Raw genomic sequence first — 27,682 nt, 5'->3', positions numbered from 1 at the left:
GTTGAGGATGCCTGCTCTAAAACTAATATTTTTTTGGGGAAAAAAAATTGTTTCTGTGTCTCCAAAGTCTAAGAGCCATAGTGTTTTATGTTCTCTAGTGGACTGTTGGGGATTATAAAAATTTAGTACTCCATGGAAGTGTGGTACTCCCTGAAGCAATCGATAACGCAGAGGCCCGGATGATCGGGGCACGTGTCACATTGAGTGGTGGTGTCCTTCCGTATCCCCCTCTTGTGACACACTCTGCATCTTTTTTGGGTTCGTCCCTTCTTTCCAGTATGGGGGACCACACCTGGAAAGTGTTGGCCAGGGACGATCCGGGCGCCTCCAGTTCCCGAGGTACTCCGGCCTGCTCTTTCCCGGTCCGAAAAGATCAGGTCTTTGAGGACTGCCTCATAGAATTGGAGGAATGTCCCTGTGCTGCCAGCGCTTCGGGATAGTACAAAAGAGTTGTACATGGCAACCTGCACCATGTAGACCGTAACTTTTTTGTACCATGCCCGGGTTTTGCGCATGGCATTATATGGCGTGAGGACTTGATCAGAGAGATCAACTCCTCCCATATACCGATTGTACCGTTGCCGCGGTACCTCGCACAGGGACTGGGGTGGTGCTGTTACCGTGGATTGTGGACAGCATAAGGACATCCCTCTTGTCCTTATACCTGACCAGCAACAGGTTTCCACTGGTAAGGGCACGGGTCTCACCCCTGGGGATAGGTACCTGGAGGGGGTGGGCAGGGAGGCCGCGCTGATTTTTCCGCACGGTCCCACAAGCGAACGTGGATCTGGCGGCAAGGGACCTGAACAAGGGAATGCTGGTATAAAAGTTATCCACGTACAAGTGGTAACCCTTATCCAGCAGTGGGTGCATAAGGTCCCACACGAGTTTCCCGCTAACACCCAGAGTGGGGGGACATTCTGGGGGTTGAATACGGGAATCTCGCCCCTCGTACACACGAAATTTGTAAGTGTACCCTGAGGTACTCTCACAAATTTTGTATAGCTTCACGCCATACCTCGCCCGCTTTGTGGGAATGTATTGGCGGAAACTGAGTCTCCCCTTGAACGCAACGAGAGACTCATCAACCGCGACCTCCCTTCCAGGTACGTAGGCCTGCTGAAATGTGGCCCCAAAGTGATCGATGACCGGCCGTATCTTATACAGCCGGTCATAGGCAGGATCACCTCGGGGTGGACATGCTGCATTATCGGAATAATGCAGACATTTCCGGATGGCCTCAAACCGGGGACGTGTCATGACCATACTGTACAGTGGGGTCTGGTATAGGACGTCCCCACTCCAGTATTGCCTGACACTGGGTTTTTGGACTAGACCCATATGCAGCACGAGGCCCCAAAATGTCCTCATTTCGGCTGCACTGACCGGCGTCCAGCCACCGGGTCTAGCCAAAAATGAGCCTGGGTTTTGAGCGACGAACTGTTGGGCGTACAGATTCGTCTGCTCCACCATCAAATTCACCAGTGGGTTACTGAAAAAAAAACTAAAAAAGTCTATTTCAGTAAACCCCACTGTGGGAATCTGGATTCCAGGATTGCCAGCGAAATCCGGAATCTCAGGCTCAAAGTCCACTGGGGGACACCAGCTAAGTTCATCGGCAGGGGGCTCCGGTGAACTTATTTGGTGGGCCGGGAAACCAGTACGAACCCCAGGGCGGCTCGTACTAGGGTGGGCCACAGGATCCCTAGTATGTGTGGCCCCTGGCTCCGCCTGGCGGCGTCTCCGCCGCCTTGGTGGCTCATCGTCATCCGATGATGATGAGGAGGATGCGGATGACAGAAGGAATGTGGGGTCATCCTCATCCTCACTGGGGCTCTCGGAGTCGGAGGCAATCTGGGCGTATGCCTCCTCGGCCGAGAACACCCGGCGGGCCATGGGTGTGTGTGCGTGTAGGTGTGCGTGTGTGGAAACCTTTATTATATGTGCGTGTGTGTGGGGGCAACGGGTGTTCGCGTACTAAAAAAAGGAAAATAAAGGGGCAAGTGTTAGGAAAAAAAAAAAAAAAAGTTCAAAGTTGCTGATCAGCGGTACAACGCTGATCAGCGGTGGGGCAGGCGATGCGCTAACAGTGGACGGACGCTAAAGTGCCGACCAGTCAGCGAACGCAGAAAAATAAAAAAAAAGTGGTGGTAAGGGGGCTAGTGGTGAGGGGGGGGGGAGGCTGGGGAGGCTGGGGGAGGGCTGGTGGGGGGATGGGTGGGGGGGGGGGTGGGGGGGCTGGTGGTGGTGGGGGGCTGGTAGGGGGGGGCAAGTGGCAGGGGGGGCTCTGGGGTCTGATAGATGGATCAAAAAAGTTTTGTGTAAAAGTTTTTTTTTTTTTTTTTTTCCTAACTAACTTTTCCCTTCTTTCCCTTCCTAATGGTGCCTCTCCCTCACTGACCCTAACCTACCTGAGTGGCGATGGGTGCAGGAGGGTGATGGATGCCGATTAGGGGGACACAGGAGCTGGTGCTGGACGATGCTGCATGGTCAGGGTGCTGGACAGGAAGAGGAGGGGAGAGAGGAGCGCAGGAAGTTTGAATCTCGCGCCTCTCTCCCCTGCACCAATCAGCACCCTGGACAGCAGTGTTCAGCACCAGGGCCAGCACCGCCTCCTCAAATCCTCGGACTGCGATTGGTGGTGTAAAATTACGCCACCGATCGCAGTCTTTTTCCGGTTCATCGGGTCACAGCACACCCGAATGGACCGGAAACGCAGAAAACCGCAGGTCTGAATGGACCTGCGGTTTTCTGCGATCGTCTATACGGGGGGGTCAAATGACCCCCCCCTGCGTTGTTACGGGATGCCGGCTGAATGATTTCAGCCGGCATCCCGTTCCGATTAACCCCCGCGGCGCCGGAATCGCGAATTGAAGCCATGACGTACCGGTACGTCATGGGTCCTTAAGGATTCGGGAAACATGCCGTACCGATACGTCATGGGTCCCTAAGGGGTTAAAGGGTGTGTAAACGCTTTGAGGGCAATATTTTTTTTTTATGATTGAACTTTACTTACTTTGGGCTAAAAATAATTTTGCCAATTGGTCTTTATTAAAAATATTGAGCCGTTCTGTCACAAAGGGTTAACTGTTTGTCTAGCTGTATGAATGGTACTTTCACTTTGTTCTGGTCATCTAATAACCCTTATCGCTACATTATTAAAAGGTCATAAACACTTATTTAAGTCACCTTTTATCAGTAAATCATGTATTATAATGAGTGTTTAGGAGGTCAGAGATAAGGAGCTGACAGCTGAGCTGCACAGTGAAACAGTAAAAATACAGATCCTGCTACTAGAGAATCTAAAGGCTGTACCGAGAAAGGGGCTGATTTTTAATAAAGACCAATTGAAATGAGTGCCTTTAAGTGAATTGGTGCTGGAAACTACACAGTGTACAGAGCCTTCTGCTTCCACTCCATACACTGTTAGCTACTAGCTCCACTACAGTCCAAAACAGCTGACTGGTGGGAGTGTCGGGTGTTGGACCCCCGACAATCTGATATTGATGACCTGCTTGGATTATCACATTGTCATATATCGAATTCTGTATACTCACTAAATCCACACTGGGAAGCCAAGTAGAGGACAAATCCATAAATGGCTCTTTCCGGCAGAGGAGACGGCGAGTTTTCTACCATTTTGTGATCCTGAAAACCCTAAGAAACATAATAAATATCTAATGATGACTATTCAGTAATGCAATACTAGAGCATCTCTATCACTGCAAAAAAATAAAATTGGACTTCATAGGCAACTGTAGATGTCAGTGATGTACAGTACAGCTAGAACTTGTGCGTCTTCCATCGATCTGCCCTTTGATAATGTGCATTTTCCCTCTCCATGTCTAATGATCAAGTTGCCAGTGCTCAGACTTATTTTTTGGAGGTTTTACAACATTTACAGATTGGTACATAAAAACTATTGCCTGCAAGAGGACTCCACATTCAATTAATGACATATATTATAAAGTTCTGTGTATTCATAAATCTAAAATGAAGGACATCCCTTGATAAATGAAAGGGTAACTGTCATATTATTTTTTTATGTAATTGGATTGGTCTGACTAAGTTTACCTTAGTTCCCTAGTTAATACTTTTGTATAGGTATTGAATTACCTAGTAATGGCAGCATGTTCTTTCCTTCACCAGGCATTTCATTGGTGCAACTACGTATCCTCCGTCTCCTATCTTCTATATACAGAAGACGAAGGATGTAGTAGTGGGCAGTCCCGAACGCTGCGTGCGTTCTCCCGTCGGATTAAGATAGTGCTGATATTTGCTATAAAAAATTGCGATTAGAATATTTGCAATAAATATTTGCGATTACTCAAGAGGAAGAGGGCGTGTTTAAGTCTGAAAAAAGCCGACTGATTGGGGTGAGGCTGCGCGTTCCCGAGATGAGCCGAATGAATTCTGGGTAGTTAGGGAGGGAGGTCTTAGCCTCAGGTTAAGGGCATCGGCGGCCATCTTGAGAAGATAGTGAGAAGGAAGTCTTGTGAGGAGCAGTTTCTATGGACAAATAGGTTGGCCACCTTCGGGATCCATTCACTGGTAAACTTCCTGTCACATGACTGGTCACAGCGGCGATGTGTTCCCCTATGAGTCACCCCATCAAACAGGAAGTTTATCTGTGGGGACTGAAGTGCGGCAGTGGCGATAGCGGATCAAAGGGGCCGGAACCCAGTGGCGAAGAGCAGGTAAGCATGGGCCTAACTATAGCCACAGTACCTGCTATGGGGGCCCTATATAGTGCAACAATACAGTGGCTTTTCTATGGTGCTATTATACATACCTTTAATTATTTCAACCTATACTGCTGTTTTTTAATTTTCTTACAATGTGCAGTGGGGCTCTCGTCCTATTTTGCTATGGGTCTCTATGAATTATAGTTACACCCCTGCAGGTAAGTATTCTTTTCTCTGCAGGTTGGGCAACAAGGGGGTGCGGGGGGGTTGGCTGAAAGGCCACCAAAAGTGGATAACCCCTTTAAGAAACTTTATGTTCTACAGATTATAGATAGGGACACTTTAAAACCTCTCGTGAGGTCGCTAACCTATCAGTAGAACAACTTCAGAAATAGACAATTTTCTCAACTGCATGTGTATTGTATTGTCTTTGGATTGTCCTTTCACCCTGAGCTGAAAGTTTTTGTTTTTGGTCTCCTCATATTGATGAACTATCATGAGGATACATCATTAATATCCAATCAGTGATTGTCCGACCCCCCTTCCCCCCGAACTCCCACCAATCACTTGTTTCCTGCAGCCTCCGATGCTGGAACTATGGAACAGGAAAACACAGCTCCGTTCAATGTGTAGTGGCCATGCTGGGTACTGCAGCTCATTTCCCACTGAAGTGAATGGGAGCTGAGCTGCAGTACCCAGCACGGCCACTACACTTTGAATGGAGCTGTGCTTCCTAAACCTTTCAAGAGCTAGTTCCATCACTGGGGCTGCAGCGGATTGGTGGGGGTACCAGGTGTCGGAACCTCCCCGATTGGATATTAATGATCTACCCTGAGGACAGGTCATCAATATTAGAAGCCTGGAAAACCCCAATAGGGGAAAACATCATAATGCAATATTTTAGTATGTATGTAATTTAATAGATAGGTATTGTAATAACGGAATACATGTGTGATTGTGGGATCAACAAACATACATAATAATGGAGCCCCAAATATCAGTACAATACCAACATAAAAAGCCCATGTATAGAGCTATATTTAAAAAAATGTTATACCCACGCATTTCAGGTTCCTATAACTTAGCTTAAAACGCGTGTTTAACTAGGCTTTTTTTGCCCATTGTACTAACATTTTCTGCATAAATTAGTCTAGAAAAAAGTCTATATGATACAATTTTAACCCCTTCAGGACTGTTCTAAAATAATATTTTTTTCACGTACCAATCAGGATGTAAACTGATCAGGAATCTCATCACAAGGAAGCAGCAGAATAATCCGATCCTGTGAAAATCAAGTGCAGGTTCTGAGAATATTACCTATCAATCAATATATTTACTATAATCTCTTACGTATTTCTGGGGAGGGAGCAAATGACATTCTTTTTTGGCCAATGGGAATTGGAAAAAAAATATGCAGAAAATGTATAGGATTTCACATACATTTTTCCTCGCACTTGATGGTGGTTATGGGTATTGATGGGGTTGTCTGGTGATCAATATAAATGGCCAATCTTCAGCATAGGTCATCAATATCAGATCGGTGGGTGTCTGACTACCCACACCCCCGCAGTTTGAAGAATCTGCAGCAGTTCGTGAGCATCACGGCCTATTCTTAGGCCAGTGATGTCACGGTCAATGATCACATGGCCTAGTTGCAGCTTAGTTCCATTCAAGTGAATGGGCCTGAACTGTAATACCAAGCACCACCACTATACAGTATGCTGTGATGAGGCTGCAGCACTCACTGGAGCCCCACAGCCTCTTTGGGAGTAGCAGGAGTCAGACCCCCATCAATCTAATATTGACGACCTATCCAGAGGTTGGGCTATCAATATTAAAATCCTTGACAACACCCTAAAGATCATTTGCAGAGAAATTCGTATTTAGTGCAACGCAGGATGGTGTACCTTACAAGGTAGCAGGCATTACAACACATATGGGGCACACCGCCATTCCCACTTGTAAACTAACTGCCCCCATCCCCAGGATATACATGGCCCATGTGCACAGCTACAGATCTAGCTGGCATAGCAAGTGCTATGGGGTCCAGTCGATACACAGGCAGATCTCTACTATTAACGGCACCTCAAAGGGTAAGGGGCAATGAGCGGAGGTGTAACTTCAGGCTCCGGGGCCTCAAGGTAAATGCTGTGCCTTTTATAACATTGGTGTTATCTAAGGTGCCAAAAAGTCCTGGTGTGAATGGTCCCTGACTATTAGGGATGACTGTACAACATCTCCCAACATCCGTTATTGAGGAAAAACAATGATTTGGCCTCATATTGCCTGCAGCCGCTTCTCCCCCCTCTCCCTAAGGCAAGAAACAGCAAAACTTTATAAGAAAGTTTAACAACATCGGGTAATTCGATCACGAGAACCATGGTGGACAGAGACTGATGCAAGGGCATACTGCCTACCAAATTTTTGAATATGTTGGGGCAATATAAATTATGGAAAATGAATAGACAGAGATATCATTGCAGTACAAAAGAGAATTATCTAATCACCAGTCCGCAAAAATAGACAGAAATATCATTGCGCCTGGGCAATGGAATATCTTCATTTGATTTAAAAAAATTAACTAAAAATAAAGGATGTAAAAAATGGCAAAGTCAATATTTTTTAAAAGAAAAAAAGGAAAAAATAAGTTGCTTCTCATACGGGGTAAACATCTCGGCCACAGACGCGGGTCTTGTGTGTCAGGACGCAGAACTATTGCACTTAGTGTCAGGAAGAGGTTTTATTCGAGCAGAACGGAAAGTACAAGTGGCACGGAGAGATCCATGTAATTTTCATGTGTTTTAGAAATACTAAGCACTTCACAAAGACCAGGGATGTAAGCAGGATGAAGGTGAAGAGTAACAGCCCAGGCGTTCCTCTCCAGGACAAAAGACCCGACAGGTCGCTGCTTGACTGAGGACCAAGTGAATTATAGGGAAGCAATAGGGGCGTGAAGAGAGATCCGCCTCTTTATACTACGCTCTGGGGGTCATCCATCATCATATGACCCAATTTTGTCAGGAACTAACAGCTCATAAAACCTGCACTAAATTTAGTAAGTCTGCACCCAGTTTTACTGATGGCTCTGAGGTTTTGTTTTTTAACCCATTAAAGACCCAAAGATTTTTATTTTTTTAATTTTGCTTAAAGGAGCTTTTCCGTGAAAAATATTCTACAGTTTTCAACCAGCACTTGGATCTGTATACTATTGTTATTGCATGTCATTAAAAATGTAGTATATGTCTATAGTGATTGACATACATTTTTACTGTAACCTACTATTTTATATTTTCAATAAAAACTATAAAAAAAAAAAAAAAAAAAAAAAGTGTAGTATAACCACTGAGCTGTTCAATAAAATGTAGCTGCTGTTTGCTATTTTTCTAATGTCTTTGTCCCAGCTCCTGAGGTGGACGCACATGCTCAGTTACACACTTCGAGCTGCAGTAGAAAGGCCACACCCCCTGATAAAGAACATGCCTCCCTGAGCTGCCAGCATGGAATAAATCTAGTGTTGCGTTGGCGGTCCGTGCCAGCCGCTTCCCCTAGTTCTCCCATGTGGGCACAGAAGCTGCGCTACTTACCCTGTCTGCCGCTGACCCCACTCTCCTACCGGCTCCTTAATCTTCTGTTTGGCATCTTGGCCTGTTCTATTGGGGTTGCACTTGCTCTCGGCTTCCTAAAGGGCCAGCACATCCAAATATTTCCCTAGCCAAAAGCCGGCTATCCCTGGGTATTTAGGTTTCTAGTGTCATGGGATAACCCCTTTAACTTCCCCCATTTCAGCTGTCAGAAACTTTAGTTTTAAAGGGAGCCTGTCAGCTCTTTTTTTGTGATATAAACCCGATCGCAGTCAATCTGCTCATGTCGCTCTCAAGGTGCCTCAGGTTCTCCTTTTCCAACTTATAAAAAGGTGCTGAAAATCATGACTTGAGTACTATGCAAATTAGTCATTTCAAACCGTACCTTCTATACCTTGACTGACATTCCCTATCAGAAGGAACGTCATCCCCTTGCCTCCAGGGATTAGGCCTCATGCACACGACCGTATGTTTGGTCGGCATCCGATGCACATTGTTTTTGGATTGGATGCAGGCCCATTCATCTCAACAGGGGTGCTAAAGGTATGGAAAGCACAATGTGTGCTCTTCATATCCGTATGTCCCTTCTGCGGCCCTGCAAAAAGATAGAACATGTCCTATTCTTGGATAGGACATTTCTACAGAAGTAAAAAAATAAATGGTGCCATGCACTCGGCCGGGATCCGCGATTTGCGAACCGCAAAACATTTACGACCGTGTGCATGAGCCCTTTTGCACATGCACCGTTCTGATGCATTTCCGGTCATGGGCCGCAAACTGTGAGAGCTTGCTCCCAGCCTTCTGTGCTCCAGCAGTGCATGCAAACCTTCCAGATGTGTGGAGCATGCACATTTACGCCAGGTGCTGTACACCAAACATGACTGAGCATGCGCCGGAAATGCGCCAGTGCAAGATCTCCGAAGGCAAGGGGATGATGTTCCCTATGATAAGGAATTTCCATCAAAGTGCTGGAGGAGCAGTTCAGGTGGGAAATGCTTGATTTCAAGGAAGGAAGCGCCAGCGTTGTTTTTTTTTTTTTTTACATTTTTAACATTTTTACTATTTTAAATATTTTGCCTATGGTATTTTTCTAGTGCCATTAGGTGAACTTAAGGGGTATTCCAATCTAAAGTAGTTATGGCCATAAACACTTCATAGGTGCAGGACCCTTGGGACAAGCATTTCCTTTGCGCCAGAAAAGTGGCTTTAAAAAGTTGTGTGTTTGCGACTTTTAAAAAATAAATCGCAAGTGCCTCTTTTTACTCTGCCCTTGCCACATTTCCAAAAAGGGGCGTGACAAGGGTGGGAAAGGGGCGTGGCAAGGGTGGGAAGGGGCGTGGCCATCAGCACAGACAAGATTATCTTCATTTACGCCAGTTTTCTGAGCTGTTGTAGATTTCTGTTTAGGAGCACGAACTTACGGAGGATGCGCCTAATTTATGATAAGGCCTGCGCCTCGTCATAAACTAGGCGCATCCACCGTGAATGCAGGAGATATCTAGACCAGTGCAGAAAGTGCCTGTCTTGATAAATCTCCCCTTAAATGTTTGTAGAAATAGGAATTTTTTGTTAATAGGCCATAAAACCTTAAAGGGCATCTGTCAGCAGTTTTGTCCCTACAACGCTGGATGACCTGTTACATGTGCGCTTGGCAGCTGAAGGCATCTGTGTTGGTCCCATGTTCATATGTGCCCGCATTACTGAGAAAAATTATGTTTTATTATATGCAAATGATCCTCTAGGAGCAACGGGGGCGTTGCCTTTACACCTAGAGACTCTGCTCTCTCTACAACTATCGCGCCCTCTGCACTTTGACAGATACCCTTTAAAAGGGTTGTCCGGCATAATAAAAAAAACTAATGGCCACCAGGAGTGTGTTAAGTAGATTTTTTAAAATAGCTTGTTCATCTATTAAAATGCCAGCGTTGCGGCTGCCGGTGGTCCCTGCGGAACCCATTTTTGGTAATGAGACCTCTGAAGCCACTCACTGTCGTCAGCGGTCCCGTGTGAAAAAAAAGAACAGCTGAGCGGCACCAGACAACCCATTCAAGATAGGAAAATACCTTTAACTTTTGATTGTTACTCTTCTTTTTCCCCAAAAAATTTCAATTGTGAGCCCCTATGGTGCCGGGTACTAATCTCTATACAGCGCTGCGGAATATGCTGATGCTATATAATCTGGTATAAGACTAAGGCTACTTTCACACTAGCGTTCTGCTTTCCGCTCGTGAGCTCCGTTTGAAGGGGCTCACGAGCGGACCCGAACGCAGCCGTCCAGCCCTGATGCAGTCTGAATGGAGCGGATCCGCTCAGAATGCATCAGTCTGGCGGCGTTCAGCCTCCGCTCCGCTCGCCTCCGCACGGCCAGGCGGACAGCTGAACGCTGATTGCAGCGTTCGGGTGTCCGCCTGGCCGTGCGGAGGCGTGCGGATCCGTCCAGACTTACAATGTAAGTCAATGGGAACGGATCCGCTTGAAGATGACACCATATGGCTCAATCTTCAAGCGGATCCGTCCCCCATTGACTTTACATTGAAAGTCTGAACGGATCCGCTCAGGCATCTTGCGCACTTAGAAATTTTTCTAAGTTATTAATGCAGACGGATCCGTACTGAACGGAGCCTCCGTCTGCATTAATATGATCGGATCCGATCAAGCGCAAGTGTGAAAGTAGCCTAAGGCCTCATGCACAAGAACATATTTTGTTTCCGTGTCCATTCCGTTTTTTTTTTTGCAGATATGATGTAAACCCATTCATTTCAATGGGTCTGCAAAAAATCTGTATGTCGGTTCTGTAGCCCCGCAAAAAATATAGAGCATGTCCTATTCTTGTCCATTTTGCGGACAAAGGATAGGCACTGTTACAATGGATCCGCAAAAAAAAAAACACGGATGCAACACAGACGTCATCCGTATTTTTTGCGGATTCATATTTTGCGGATACATACGGTGGTGTGCATGTGGCCTAAAGTAGAGTAAATGATAAAAGATAAGCAATATAAAAGGAAATGCGCTGAAGGTTTGATGTATTAAAATTGTGACTCTCCAAAAAAAGAACACGTACAAGCTGTCACACAAGTTAAATGGGAAGAATAATTTCATTTTCTAATTTTTATTAACCCCTTAGATTCTGTGAGAAACATACTGAGCAGCAAGAAGAATGAAATGGAAATCGAGCGCCACTTTTGCAGTCTTTCCATTTTGGTTTGCCTTCCATTCAAGTGTAACTGAATAAACAGATTCTTAGATTACCTATGGAGCAGCGATGGCTGATAACAGGGAGTCGAAGCACCGGGGGAGGGGGGCAGATGTGAAGTCAACAAAAGTTCACTGCTGTTAATCAGCAACTTATCCAAGGTGTGATGAGCAAAAAATGGTCAATGTGAGGTCAGGGATGACAGAGCCTAACTAATAGTAATAGTAAGTAATATGTATGCTCAGTACCGCTGCATTCACAAAGGAGACTCTGAGACCTCCGGCATTGTGACCACAGCGATCAGACCCGCAGCGATCAGACCCCCAGCGATTAGACCCCCATGTCCGGGCATGCTGGGAGTTGTAGTTTTGCAACAGCTGGAGGACCGCACATTGGGCATTCCTGATAGTACAAACCGGATTCCAAAAAAGTTGGGACACTAAACAAATTATGAATAAAAACTGAATGCAATGATGTGGAGATGGCAAATGTCAATATTTTATTTGTAATAGAACGTAGATGACAGATCAAACGTTTAATCCGAGTAAATGTATAATTTTAAAGGAAAAATACGTTGATTCAAATTTTCACGGTGTCAACAAATCCCCAAAAAGTTGGGACAAGTAGCAATAAGAGGCTGGAAAAAGTAAATTTGAGCATAATGAAGAGCTGGAAGACCAATTAACACTAATTAGGTCAATTGGCAACATGATTGGGTATAAAAAGAGCTCATCCGGACCAAAGAGGACAAGGACAACCCAAGTTGTTATCAACGCTCAGTTCAGAAGCCTGCATCTCTGATGGTATGGGGTTGCATGAGTGCGTGTGGCATGGGCAGCTTGCATGTCTGGAAAGGCACCATCAATGCAGAAAAATATATTCAGGTTCTAGAACAACTTCTGCTCCCATCCAGACGTCATCTCTTTCAGGGAAGACCCTGCATTTTTCAACAAGATAATGCCAGACCACATTCTGTATCAATCACAACATCATGGCTGCGTAGGAGAAGGATCCGGGTACTGAAATGGCCGGTCTGCAGTCCAGATCTTTCACCTATAGAGAACATTTGGCGCATCATAAAGAGGAAGGTGCAACAAAGAAGGCCCAAGACGATTGAACAGTTAGAGGCCTGTATTAGACAAGAATGGGAGAGCATTCCTATTTCTAAGGCCTCCTGCACACGACCGTTGTGTGCATCCGTGGCCGTTGTCCTGTTTAACGTGTTTTTCTGCGGTCCCATTGACTTTCAACGGGTCCGTGGAAAAATCGGAAACTGCACCGTTTGGCAGCCGCATCCGTGATCCGTGTTTCCTGGCCGTGAAAAAAATATGACCTGTCCTATTTTTTTCACGGCCAACGGTTCACGGACCCATTCAAGTCAATGGGTCCGTGAAAATCACGGATGCACACAAGATTGTCATCCGCGTCCGTTATCCGTGTCCGTTTTTTCCTATCATTTCAATGGCAAACTTGACTTAGATTTTTATTTCATTTTTCATGTCCGTGGATCCTCCAAAAATCACGGAAGACCCACGGAAGAAAAAACGGACACGGATCACGGTACAACGGAACCACATTTTGCGGGACGTTAAAAAATACTGTCGTGTGCAGGAGGCCTAAACTTGAGAAACTGGTCTCCTCGGTCCCCAGACGTCTGTTGAGTGTTGTAAGAAGAAGGGGAGATGCCACACAGTGGTGAAAATGGCATTGACCCAACTTTTTGGGGATTTGTTGACACCATGAAATTCTGATTCAACATATTTTTCCCTTAAAATGGTACATTTTCTCAGTTTAAACTTTTTGTTCTGTGATTTATGTTCTATTCTGAATAAAATATTAGAAATTGGCACCTCCACATCATTGCATTCAGTATTTATTCACGATTTGTATAGTGTCCCAACTTTTTGGGAATCCGGTTTGTACATGACAATCTCTTTGTAAAAAGGTACAACCAGCCCTGTACCTCACATGGGTCCAGAGATCTCCCCATTCATTGCTCCAATTACTCTGCTAGATTCTCTTCAGCCTAGCAGCTCATGGGGCATGTCCTTTCTGTTGCAGCTCTCTCTCTCTCTGTAACTGCCACAACTTCTAACAGAAAGTATAGTTGGTGGCAGTTGAAAATTTAAACCGAGCACGTTCGACCAGCTCAGTTAGGTGGACAAAAAAAATAAGGAAAAGGATAAACAGCAGGTGGCGCTGTACAGATACATTTTATTGAATAACTCAGTAGCTATACAACATTTTTAATTACATGCAATTGCAAAAGTATTCAGATCCAGGTGCTGGTTTGAAAAAGGTAGAAAATGTTTTGTGACACAACCCCTTTAAGACTCCTTTTGGAGAAGACTTAGGGGACGCTACATGTAAAAATGATACTCTATTATGCCTAGTGCAGGGCCTCAGAGGGCAGAGCATGATCGAGATTTAAGAAACACTAAAGAGAGATTTCCCTTAAAGGGGTTATCTAAGACTAAAAAATGTACCACATATGCCCGGGCCCCTCACACTGAATATACTTACTTGGCTCCCCGCTGCTACTTCTCCCCGTGCACGGATGAAAACATCCGATGTTGGGGGGAGCAGCCAATGGCAGGTGGTGACGGGGATAAGCCTCTCTTGCGTCACCCGCGATACTAGGGAGACTCGTCCCGGTCCCTGCCTGCCATTGGCTGCTCCCCCATACCCCTCCCCCCGACACCGGATGTTTTCCTCCACACATGGGGAGAAGCAGCAGCGGCGCTGCAGTTTCCAGGAGCGGCGCAGGGAGAGGGGAGCCAGTTAAATATATTCAGTGTGAGGGGCCCGGGCACATGCGGTACATTTTTTAGTCTTGGAAAACCCTTTAAGAGGCGGAGCATGACAAAGAGATCCCTTTGCTATGCTCTGCCCCCTATTGGTTTTTCAGACTCCTCAACATCAAAATTGCAGCACCAAGAAGGATAAGCCGTAGAGTTACGCAAACTTAGGAAGTAGCAGGTGTCACTAAGATCTGCAGATTAATTTCAAGCACCTAGCTCCAATCTGTGGCATGTGAGAGAGGCATAAAAGCCAGATTGAATGCAAAGTTTTTTTAGCCATATCAAACCTCAAAAATATGATCAAGTTGTGTGGGATGATTGTGTGATACCTCCTGTTTGTCCATGTGCCAGTTATCACCATTTGAAGCAAACTTAGAGGGACAAAATCTTTGACCTGAGAGACCTTGGTTCATCACTCTGGTAGCTCACTACACACCTATTCTGAGATGTTAGCACTGGTCAATGTTACGTGTTCCATGGTTGGAAGAACAACGATGAACTTGACTGAAAGCAAGAGGTGCTAAGAGGAGAACCTCTGCCTGGATGGATCATCTGATTATGAAAATGGTGCGTAGTGATCCATTCTGTACTGCAAGTGAAATTGGACGTCACATCCCAAGCCTAGGGCGGCAAACAGTGTCTACACAATCCATCAGAAGGTGTCTGCATGACATTGGGCTACAAGTCAGACGTCCAGCTACAGGTGTCCACTGACCTCACGCCACCGCTCTCAAAGACTATCATGGTGCACAGAAAGGAGGTCTGTCCTCTTCATCAATGAGTCCCACTTTTGTGTCGGACACAATTGTAGCCGTAGATTGATCAGGAGACCACATGGGCAACGCCATGAAGTGGCCTTCACAAGGAAACTTCACACCGGTCCTACTCCCGGGATTATGGTGTTTGGTGACATAATGTACGGTAGCCAGATCTCAAAGTGAGCTGCCAGCAGTGGATCTTGATGATTGGCATGTCCAAGTGCATTCAGAGTGGCAGAGCATTCCTCAGACAGAAATAGGCTATCAATATTCTACTCCTGAAAAAACCCCTTTCAGTCTAAGTTTTCACTGTCTTACTATTAGACAAGATTGTTAAATCTCTTAAAATATACTTTTAGTAAAAAAAAATATGAAATCCAAGTAAAGCCAAAAAAGTTAAATACATAAAAAAAAAGAAAAAAAAAAAAGTTTTGCTTTTCCAATCCCGAATTATATGAATATAATTATTAATTATATGAATAATTAATTAATAAAAAAATAATTAAAAATAAACACTAATAATGTAAAGTCTACTACACCATGACCCAAAATAGCAGGTGTAGAAATTACAACTATTCCTTTAAAAAAATGTTTAATAAAAAACAAGGCCCCATACAGTTTTTGATTTTTAGTTCAGTAAATCTGGTGTGTTGTGGAAGGGGTTAACATAGCACTCTGCCTTCTTCTGTAAGTGCCCTGTATGGGGCGGAGGAGAGCGGCCTGCGCATGACATGTGTCCTCTGAGAGTGACCAGTTCAGGTGTAGGTCAGCATAGCCCTATCTAAACTAGGGCAGGTGGTGAGTTACTGATGTCCCACTCCATGACCAGAAACAAACACTTCATTTTCACATCGCCTCCAGTTCTGCTGTCAGCAGCGAAAAGTGACATTCACATTCCTACAGGTGAACATGGCAGAGGTTGAGCTGAGTTCAGTTCCCACAGACGAGACCTGTATATCATCTATAAGGAGGCGTATATTAAGGTCACTGTACACGGAATAATCATTCAGATGGTGCTAATGCAGCACAGTCCTGGCCAGACCGCGGGTCTAAGGGGTGGTAATGCAGCACAGTCCTGGCCAGGCCGCGGGTCTAAGGGGTGGTAATGCAGCACAGTCCTGGCCAGACCACGGGTCTAAGGGGTGGTAATGCAGCACAGTCCTGGCCAGACCACGGGTCTAAGGGGTGGTAATGCAGCACAGTCCTGGCCAGGCCGCGGGTCTAAGGGGTGGTAATGCAGCACAGTCCTGGCCAGGCCGCGGGTCTAAGGGGTAATAATGCAGCAGAGTCCTGGCCAGACCTCGTGTCTAAGGCCCCTTTTACACGGGCGAGTATTCCGCGCGGATGCGATGTGTGAGTTGAACGCATTGCACCCGCACTGAATCCGGACCCATTCATTTCTATGGGGCTGTTCACATGAGCGGTGATTTTCACGCATCACTTATGCATTGCATGAAAATCGCAGCATGCTCCTCTTTGTGCGTTTTTCACGTAACTAGGCCCCATAGAAATTAATGGGGTTGCGTGAAAATCGCAAGCATCCGCAAGCAAGTGCGGATGCGGTGCGATTTTCACGCACGGTTGCTAGGAGACGATCGGGATGGAGACCCGATCATTATTATTTTCCCATATAACATGGTTATAAGGGAAAATAATAGCATTCTAATTATAGAATGCATAGTAAAATAGCGCTGGAGGGGTTAAAAAACATAAAAAATAATTTAACTCACCTTAGTCCACTTTTTCGCGCTGCCCGGCATCTCGTCTGTCTCCTTTGCTGAACAGGACCTGTGGTGACGTCACATGATCTTTTACCATGGTGATGGATCATGTTCCTGAAATGAATGCTCACCACAGGTCCTGTTCAGCAAAGGAGACAGAAGAGATGCCGGGCTACGCGATCAAGTGGACTATGGCGAGTAAAATTATTATTATTATTTTTTTAACCCCTCCAGCACTATTATGCATTCTGTATTCAGAATGCTATGATTTTCCCTTATAACCATGTTATAAGGGAAAATAATACAATCTACAGAACACCAACATGCGCGATTTTTCTCACGCGAGTGCAAAACGCATGACAATGTTTTGCACTCGCACGGAAAAATCGCGGGTGTTCCCGCAACGCACCCGCACATGTTTCCGCAACGGCCGTCTGAAAGAGGCCTAAGGGGTAGTAATGGAGCACAGTCCTGGCCAGACCGTGGGTCTAAGGCAGGGGTGCACAACCTTTTCTGGTTGGGGGCCACATTGTCAACCTGAAACAATTCCAAGGGCCGAAAATAATCTTTAAAGGGGTATTACCAAGTGAAATGCTCCATTTATGGCATATTGAACATACAGTATATATTCTAAATGTCTAGTTACACTTCTAGTACTCCCATCTAATGGGACAATACATGAAAGATTCATGTAAGCAGCCACAAGACACAGACATACATGTCTGCTACCAGATGGCTGGGTCCGCATAGAATGGTATTAAGGGCCTCATGTGGCCCCCGGGCCGCAGGTTGTGCACCCCTGGTCTAAGGGGTGGTAATGCAGCAAAGGGTCCTGGCCAGACCGCAGGTCTAAGGGTTGGTAATGCAGCAGAGTCCTGGCCAGACCGCGGGTCTAAGGGGTGGTAATTCATCAGAGAGTCTGCAGTGTCCCACATATGTGTGTAAATGGGACACTTCAAACATTTGAATATACACTCACCTAAAGAATTATTAGGAACACCATACTAATACAGTGTTGGACCCCCTTTTGCCTTCAGAACTGCCTTAATTCCACGTGGCATTGATTCAACAAGGTGCTGATAGCATTCTTTAGAAATGTTGGCCCATATTGATAGGATAGCATCTTGTAGTTGATGGAGATTTGAGGGATGCACATCCAGGGCACGAAGCTCCCGTTCCACCACATCCCAAAGATGCTCTATTGGGTTGAGATCTGGTGACTGTGGGGCCATTTTAGTACAGGGAACTCATTGTCATGTTCAAGAAACCAATTTGAAATGATTCGAGCTTTGTGACATGGTGCATTATCCTGCTGGAAGTAGCCATCACAGGATGGGTACATGGTGGTCATGAAGGGATGGACATGGTCAGAAACAATGCTCAGGTAGCCCGTGGCATTTAAACGATGGCCACTAAGGGGCCTAAAGTGTGCCCCCCAGAAAACATCCCCCACACCATTACACCACCACCACCAGCCTGCACAGTGGTAACAAGGCATGATGGACACATGTTCTCATTCTGTTTATGCCAAATTCGGACTCTACCATTTGAATGTCTCAACAGAAATCGAGACTCATCAGACCAGGCAACCTTTTTCCAGTCTTCAACAGTCCAATTTTGGTGAGCTCGTGCAAATTGTAGCCTCTTTTTCCTATTTGTAGTGGAGATGAGTGGTACCCGGTGGGGTCTTCTGCTGTTGTAGCCCACCTTTCTTTCCCATTCTGACATTCAGTTTGGAGTTCAGGAGATGGTCTTGACCAGGACCACAACCCTACATGCATTGAAGCAACTGCCATGTGATTGGTTGACTAGATAATCGCATTAATGAGAAATAGAACGGGTGTTCCTAATAATTCTTTAGGTGAGTGTATATGTATGTATTGAATTGCAATGTATGGTATTCTCTATTATCTGGCTGGCAAGTTCATTTACAGCCATTCGCCCCTAGGTGGTGCTGGCACCACATAGTATATATATATAGTGGGGTGTGTCTAGCTTAGGCCTCATGCACACGACAAAAAAAGTCTGTTTAAAACGGACACACTGTCAGTTTTTCATGGCCATTTTGCATCAGTGTCTGCATCCATTTTCTGTCCGTGTGTCCGTTTTCAATGTCAGTTTTGCATCGGTTTTGGATCCGTTTTTCATGTCCCTTAAAAACAGACATAAAAAATGTATGAATTTGATCGGCAGTTATTTCTAGACCCACCCTTCTGAGAACACCCACAGGATGGTAGGCCCCAGCTAAAATAATGTCCCCTGTAGTGTACGATTTCTTTTTTTGTTGCTGCCCCCAGCTAAAATAATGTCTTCCACGGTGTATATCAGGCCTCCTCAAACTGCGGCCCTCCAGCTGTAGCAAAACGACAACTCCCAGCATGCCCGAACAGCCTGCAGGTATCAGCCTACAGCAGGGCATTGTGTGAGTTGTAGTTTTACAACAGCTGGAGGGCCGCAGTTTGAGGATGCCTGGTGTATATAATCTTTTTAACCACCCCTAGCTTTAATAATGCCCCAATGTAGGGCCCCATCTTAAATAATGTCACCCATAGTGTGTGTGTGTGTTTCTTTTTTTTTTAGGGCCCCCAGCTTTATAATGTCCCCCATGGTTTATATCAGGCATGCTCAACCTGCAGCCCTCCAGCTGTTGTAAAACTACAACTCACACAATGCCCTGCTGTAGGTTGATAGTTGTTCGGCATGCTGGGAGTTGTAGTTTTGCAACAGCTGGAGGGCCGCAGGTTGAGCATGCCTGGTTTATATAATGCCCCCATAGAGTCCCACAGCCAGAAAAAAAATAACTCACCTTATCCACTTGCTCGCGCTGCAGCAGTCGCTTCTCTCTTCACAGAACGGGACCTGCCGAAGGTGCACGATGACGTCACTGCGCGCTCCCACGTGGTTACGTCACCACGCAGATCGCAGGTCCTGCTCAATAAAGAGAGAAAAGACTGCCGTTCCGCAAGTAAGTGGAGGCATCTGCTAACCATGAGTACATGAACTGTTGCACCCATCGGCCCTCGACCATGTGATGAGCGCAGTGATGTCATCAAAGGTCCTATTCCTCAAAGAAGATAGAAGAGATCCCGGCTGTGCGAGCAAGTGGATTAAGGTGAGTTCAATTTTTATAAAAATTTTTTTTCTAAGTACTATGCAGCCCTATTGTACTATGCATTCTGTATTCAGAATGCTATTATTTTCCCTTATTAGGCTACTTTCACATTAGCGTTCGGGGCTCCGCTTGTGATTTCCATTTGAAGGCTCTCACAAGCGGCCCCGAACGCTTCCGTCCAGCCCTAATGCATTCTGAGTGGATGCGGATCCGCTCAGAATGCATCAGTTTGGCTCTGTTTGGCCTCCGCTCCGCTCAGCAGGCCGGCACAGCGTTCGGGTGTCCGTCTGGCCGTGCGGAGGCAAACGGATCCGTCCAGACTTACAATGTAAGTCAATGGGGACAGATCCGTTTGAAGTTGACACAATATGGCTCAATTTTCAAACGGATCCATCCGCCATTGACTTTCAATGTAAAGTCTGGACGAATCCGTCTGACTAACTTTCACACTTAGAATTTTTTCTGAAATATAATGCAGACGGATCCGCTCCGAACGCAAGTGTGAAAGTAGCCTAACCATGTTATAAGGGAAAATAATAATGATTGGGTCCCCATCCAGATCGTCTCCTAGCAACCGTGCGCGAAAATCGCACCGCATCCGCACTTGCTTGCGGATGCTTGTGATTTTCACGCAGCCCCATTCACTTCTATGGGGCCTGCACTGCGTGAAAAACGCACAATATAGAGCTTGCTGCGATTTTCACGCAACGCACAAGTGATGCGTGAAAATCACCGCTCATGTGCACAGCCCCATAGAAATGAATGGGTCAGGATTCAGTGCGGGTGCAATGCGTTCACCTCACGCATTCCACCCGTGCGGAAAACTCGCCCGTGTGAAAGAGGCCTAAGGGGTAGTAATGCAGAAGAGAGTCCCACCAGATGGTGGGTCTAAGGGATCAGTTTTCAGAGGAAGCCGTGGCCTCCTCACAGCGCCACAGCGCCATACATTGTACAGTGGCTGTGCTTGGTATTGCAGCTTAGCCTGATTTACCCTGAGCAGAGGCCATGTGACCAATGTAGGGTGATGTCACTGGTCTAGGAAATGTCCTAAATGCTCATAGACCGCCATGGCCTCTTCGTGCAGCTGATCCAACACCCAGAACCCCTGCCGATCTCGTATTGATGACCGATCCTGAAGATAGGTCACAAATATGAAATTCCCACATAACCTTTTTGATTCCACTGTGGACAACCCACAAGGTTTACACCGCGCGTGGCCATACCCTTATAGATTTTTTGACTGGTCCACGTAGGGAAGCCCCTTTAAGTGTGAAATATTTGAGAAATGAGTTTCTTTTTCATTCTGAGGCCTGGAGGGATTTATCTCCGGAGGTCACAAGTATCTGAACTGCTGGCCTCCGCTTAATATCTGTGAGTAGCGGCAGCCATTTTTTCTCCAGCTCAGGGGTCAGCCGATGATGGGGACAAAAGTTATGGTCTGGTAATATCTGATAGTGACAATAGCTGAGGGGAATGACCTCTCCATCACCGCTCCTGGACTTCATTCATCTCAGGCTCATCACTCAGTGCCGAGGCCACTAAAGCCTCCTAATGGCCTCAATAAACACTGCAGTTTTCTCACTTTTACTTAGAGAGAGGACAGAGAGGAGCACAATAGGAGCGCAGCGGGATTTTAATTGTTGATACGTATCTGTCATTGGCCGAGTGCACATAAAAAATAGGCTGTCACTTTAAACAGGACTACGCCATGTCTCCTGGGTAAGTGGGGGTGCACAGCTATAGATAAGATCAGGTACACCACGTGCGTCAAACACAAGGCCTGCGGACTTGTTCTTCCTTGGCCTGTCGGTGAGGCCCGTCATATGTGTGAGCGGTTAGTGCCGTTCACTGCAATGGCAGTGCCCATATTTATCTCCCACAGCCACAGTGCAACAGCGCTTCCAAATGCGTCAGGACGTTCTGTGCGGTGCACAAAATGGGCGCCGCCTAACCCATAGTGCCGCACTGCTGCCTCCTCCTCCTTGTTCTATATCACTATATACATATTCCTGTATATAGTGATAAGGACCATGCTGGTATAACCTGGGCATCTCCTGTATATAATTATATAGATACAGCTGGTATAAGTTATACATCTTCTGTATATGGTGATATGGACCATGCTGGTATAACCTGGGCATCTCCTGTATATAATTATATATGTACAGCTGGTATAAGTTATGCATCTTCTTGTATATGGTGATATGGACCATGCTGGTATAACCTGGGCATCTCCTGTATATAATTATATATGTACAGCTGGTATCAGTTATACATCTTCTTGTATATAGTGATATGGAGCATGCTGGTATAACCTGGGCATCTCCTGTATATAATTATATATATGTACAGCTGGTATAAGTTATACATCTTCTTGTATATGGTGATATGGAGCATGCTGGTATAACCTGGGTATCTCCTGTATATAATTATATATGTGCAGCTGGTATAAGTTATACATCTTCTTGTATATGGTGATATGGACCATGCTGGTACAACCTGGGCATTTCTAGTATATAGTTATATATATATACAGCTGGTATAACCTGGGCATCTCCTGTATATAATTATATATGTACAGCTGGTATAAGTTATCACCTTCTTGTATATGGTGATATGGACCATGCTGGTATAACCTGGGCATTTCCAGTATATAATTATATATATACAGCTGGTATAACCTGGGCATCTCCTGTATATAAGTGTATATATAGCTGGTATAAGTTATACATCTCCTTGTATATAGTGATAAGGACCATTCTGGTATAACCTGGGCATCTCCTGTATATAAGTATATATATATAGCTGGTATAAGTTATACATCTTCTTGTATATAGTGATATGGACCATGCTGGTATAACCTGGCATCTCCTGTATATAATTATATATGTACAGCTGGTATAAGTTATACATCTTCTTGTATATAGTGATATAGAGCATGCTGGTATAACCTGGGTATCTCCTGTATATAATTATATATGTACAGCTGATATAAGTTATACATCTTCTTGTATATGGTGATATGGACCATGCTGGTATAACCTGGGCATTTCCAGTATATAATTATATATATATACAGCTGGTATAACCTGGGCATCTCCTGTATATAAGTATATATATTTATATATATAGCTGGTTTAAGTTATACTTCTCCTTGTATAAAGTGATATGGAGCATGCTGGTATAACCTGGGCATCTCCTGTATATAATTATATATGTACAGCTGGTATAAGTTATCACCTTCTTGTATATGGTGATATGGACCATGCTGGTATAACCTGGGCATTTCCAGTATATAATTATATATATACAGCTGGTATAACCTGGGCATCTCCTGTATATAAGTGTATATATATATATATATATATATATATATATGTACAGCTGGTATAAGTTATACATCTCCTTGTATATAGTGATAAGGACCATTCTGGTATAACCTGGGCATCTCCTGTATATAAGTATATATATATAGCTGGTATAAGTTATACATCTTCTTGTATATAGTGATATGGAGCATGCTGGAATAACCTGGGCATCTCCTGTATATAATTATATATGTACAGCTGGTATAAGTTATACATCTTCTTGTATATAGTGATATGGACCATGCTGGTATAACCTGGGTATCTCCTGTATATAATTATATATGTGCAGCTGGTATAAGTTATACATCTTCTTGTATATGGTGATATGGACCATGTTAGTATAACTTGGGCATTTCCAGTATATAATTATATATATACAGCTGGTATAACCTGGGCATCTCCTGTATATAAGTATATATATTTATATATATATAGCTGGTTTAAGTTATACATCTCCTTGTATATGGTGATATGGACCATGCTGGTATAACCTGGGCATTTCCAGTATATAATTATATATATACTGCTGGTATAACCTGGGCATCTCCTGTATATAAATTTATATATATATAGCTGGTATAAGTTATACATCTCCTTGTATATAGTGATATGGACCATGCTGGTATAACCTGGGCATCTCCTGTATATAATTATATATATACTGCTGGTATAACCTGGGCATCTCCTGTATATAAGTATATATATTTATATATATATATATATATATATATATATATATATATATATATATATATATATATAGCTGGTATAAGTTATACATCTCCTTGTATATAGTGATATGGACCATGCTGGTATAACCTGAGTATCTCCTGTATTATACAGAAGATGCCCAGGTTATGGACGCCTAACGGGCATAGTTACATTTACACAGTGGCAGAATTACTAATGATGTGGCCCTGAGTTTGACACCCCTGAGGCAAACAATGCCTTCTATTTAAATTCTCTATAGTGGTGCAGACGGAGGGGCAGCGGCCGAGGCCGGACGCCGAGCACCTGCATACTGCCAATGATTCCGTTTGGAGATTCACATAGAAGCTCCAGAATCTTCCGGCAGTTTGCATACAATAGTGCCAACCATATATAAGTAGTCAATGAATGGCACCTGCTCTAGCGGTGCCCATACAGTGATGACAACATCATAGCAGCACCCATAAAACAGTACCAGCAGTGGTGCCCATAATAAGTGCCAGCGTCTGCTATAATGCCACATGTTCTTTTCAGCGACTCTTTGCTCTGGCTAATAATCAGGGCGTTCCCCCTCTACGTCACCCCCAGATCTCACAGGGCATATGGATAGTTGCTGTCTATTTAGGAGGACAACTCCCTTAGTCCACCTGCTCCCGCTGGGGATTACACTCGGTTTTTCTGTGCGGAATATTGTGTGGAAAAAAAACCGCAGTGTAATACAGTACCAGCAAAGTGTACGAGATTTCACAAATCTCGTGGATTTTGAAATCCGCAGCATGTCAATTCTTTGTGAGATTCTTTTGGGTGGATTTCACCCTTTTCAACGCCCTAAAGGGAACTTGTCATCAGGAATTTCACCGATGACCCCAGCACAATATCTTGTAGGACTAGCTCAGCGGAATGCAATGATACCTTTCACTTTGCGATCCGTTGCTTCAGCTGGGAGAAAAAGGACTTTGAATCCATATGCAAATGAGCAGTTAAGTGCACCAAGGGCGGGCCCAAGACACACTGTGCACCCTTGCTCCTCCTCCTTCCTTTGCCAACCCCTCCTTCTTGATGGAATGGTCCAGATTCCTACTTAGTCCTCTTGCCTGGTCCTGTCAATCAAGGAGCGGGAGGGGCCGGTGAAAGAAGCAAAAGGAGCAAGGTTGCACAGAGTGGCTTGGGCCCGCCCTCGGTGCACTTAACTGCTCATTTGCATATGGATTAAAAGCACTTTTTCTCAACATGAAGCAACAGCTCGCTAAGTCTAATGTATCATTACATTCAGCTCAGCTAGCCCTACAAGGCATTGTACCGGGTGTATCAGTGATTTCCCTGCTGACAGCTGCTGGTAATGATGCCAATCCCGGCGCCTCACTGGTGCCTCCTTTTGGGTTCACAGTCGCATAAGAAAAGAGAATGATCAATGTCTGATTGAGTCCAACCTATAAGCTGCACTGGCAGGAATACCGCAGCCCTTTCACTGCTGTAGTAGTGACATATATATAGGTGCCGCCATGCCTGGCACCGCAGCTCTGTCCAGTTCACTTGAAAGGGCTGTAGTACCAGACACAGCTCCGCAATGCAGGGATTCTGCTGTGCCAAGAATTCTCTACACATCTGATAATGCCAGGCCTCCATATAGAGGCCACAACTACAGCTGATAGCTAAAGGCTTTCTGCTGAGGGCTACTCCTCCATGTGTTCTCAGAAGGAAGAGGTGAACAAGCCGCTGCCAAACACTTCGGGGGCAACTTACCTCCCGTAAGGACAAATGATCAGGCATGTTGAATTTTTAAGTAGCCTGAACCTGCTATGTTTATGCACTTTTAGGACACAGCAGTGAACATCACTGTAGCTCAGGTGCCCGGGTTTCTTAGGGTACTTTAACACTTGCATTGTGAAGATCCGGCAGGCAGTTCCGTCGCCGGAACTGCCTGCCGGATCCGTGTGCAAACGGGTAGCATTTGTAGACAGATCCAGATGCGGATCCTTCTAACAAATGCATTGAAACACCGGATCTGTATCTCCGGTGTCATCCGGAAAAACGGATCAGGTATTTATTTTTTTGCATTTTCAAAAGGTCTGAGCATGCGCAGACTGGAAAGCCGGATCCGTTTTGCCGGAACACTTGGTCCCGGATCAATAATGCATTTCAATAGAAAATAATGCCGGTTCTGGCATGCTGCGGTATTTTCTCCAGCCAAATACCGTAAGAGTGACTGAACTGATGCATCTTGAACGGATTGCTCTCCATTCAGAATGCATTAGGATAAAACTGATCAGTTCTTTCCGGTATTGAGCCCCTAGGACGGAACTCTATGCCGGAAAAGAATAACGCTAGTGTGAAAGTACCCTAACAGCAGCCAATCTGTGTCCTGACTCAGTGTCAGGTCATAGTGCACATAGGAGCACGCTGTGACCCGACACTGCGCAGACGTCAGGTCACATTGCAGAGCGGCAGAGTGGTGGACGCGCTGTACGGAGCTGGGGAGGTAATTTGTTTTATTTTTTGGTGCTGAGGTCTGCAGGGATTAAAGGATGGAGAAGGGGAGGTTGATGTGAGGTCTGCAGGGATCTGAGGGAAAGAAGGGGGGCACAGGAATATTGGGGTCTGATCAAGGATCTGAGAGAAAGAGGGGGGGCTCCTGACCTTTAGGGTCTGATTTGAGGTATGCAGGGATCTGTGGGGAGGTACATAAATTTTGGGGTCTGATCTGAAATCTGTAGGGATCTGAGAGGGGGTTACATGAATTTTGGGGTCTGATCTGACGTCTGCAGGGATCTTAGAAAAGAAGGTTTAGGGGGCCCCATGAATTTTGAAGTCTGATCTGACGTCTGCATGGATATGATGATTTAGGGGGCCACATGAATTTGGGGTCTGCCATCTGATTTAAGGAATGGTGGGGTGGGGGTTATAGAGAGCGACATTACTTTGGGGTTTGATCCTGGGGCCTGTATAAATTTGTGGTCTAATCTGGGGTCTGTGTGGTCTAATCTGGGGTTAATTTTCGTGTCCGTCAGGAGGTCTGGATTAATTTGGAGGACTGGTCTGGAGTTGGATGCCTAAAGTCTGCTTTGGGTCCCATCATTTTCTGTTTCTGTGGTCGTGTGTTTGGCTCTTTTATTTTGGCAGTACAGTAATTGGGGGCATTGGCAGCACAGTCGGTACAGTCATGTGGGCACATGGGGCAGCTGCCGGCACAGCATTGATGAACGCTACGGCATGGCAGTGTTAAAGGGGCAGCTGGATGGGGGTTCTTTGCTATAGAGGGTGGGGGTGGACTGCAGTCAATAAGCCAAAGACAGAGGTGTAACCTGCATCTCTTGGGCCCTAATGTAAAATATGTAACAGCCTCTATCTGCAAAGTGCTATATATTAATCCGGGTGTCTTCTTATGTAGCAGAGGGGGCTGCACATGATGGTCTGGACCAAATGGAGAAGGAAAGTGAAGAACTCAAATCCATGGAGAAGTCGTAAGTCACTGGATTTACATTTAGTATACCTGTGACTGCTTCTCAGAAAACGTGTTTAAAGGGAACCTGTCATCAACTTTATGCTGATCTCACTGAGGGCAGTATATATAGTAGTGACAGAAATGCTGATGTCAGCTAATAGTAAGTGGCTGCCGAGAACCAGCATCATAATCACTGCCTTGAAAAGAGTCACATCTACCTGAGAAGAGTCCTGGTTATTCCTAATCTCCTGCTCTCTCGCCCATCTGCTGATGATTGGCAGTTCTCTCCTAGACAGAAAGAGAGAAAACT

At 45.2% G+C, this 27,682-nt stretch overlaps 1 protein-coding gene across 1 annotated transcript in view; it reads right to left on the bottom strand.

Moving 5' to 3' along the window:
* LOC122932964 (phosphatidylinositol glycan anchor biosynthesis class P) overlaps positions 1 to 27,682 on the bottom strand; it is a 37,387-nt gene that overhangs the window by 8,094 nt on the left and 1,611 nt on the right. Inside the window, exons 2-3 of the mRNA XM_044287659.1 lie at positions 5,908 to 5,967; positions 3,558 to 3,657 (exon numbers count right to left, since the gene is read on the bottom strand). Of these exons, the coding sequence (XP_044143594.1) occupies positions 3,558 to 3,639 (82 nt within the window). The 5' untranslated portion in view covers positions 3,640 to 3,657; positions 5,908 to 5,967. The remainder of the gene's footprint in view (positions 1 to 3,557; positions 3,658 to 5,907; positions 5,968 to 27,682) is intronic.

Source organism: Bufo gargarizans, chromosome 3, assembly GCF_014858855.1.
Source record: "Bufo gargarizans isolate SCDJY-AF-19 chromosome 3, ASM1485885v1, whole genome shotgun sequence".
Classification (NCBI taxonomy): Eukaryota; Metazoa; Chordata; class Amphibia; order Anura; family Bufonidae; genus Bufo; species Bufo gargarizans.
This window is presented reverse-complemented; position numbering and strand designations above follow the sequence as displayed.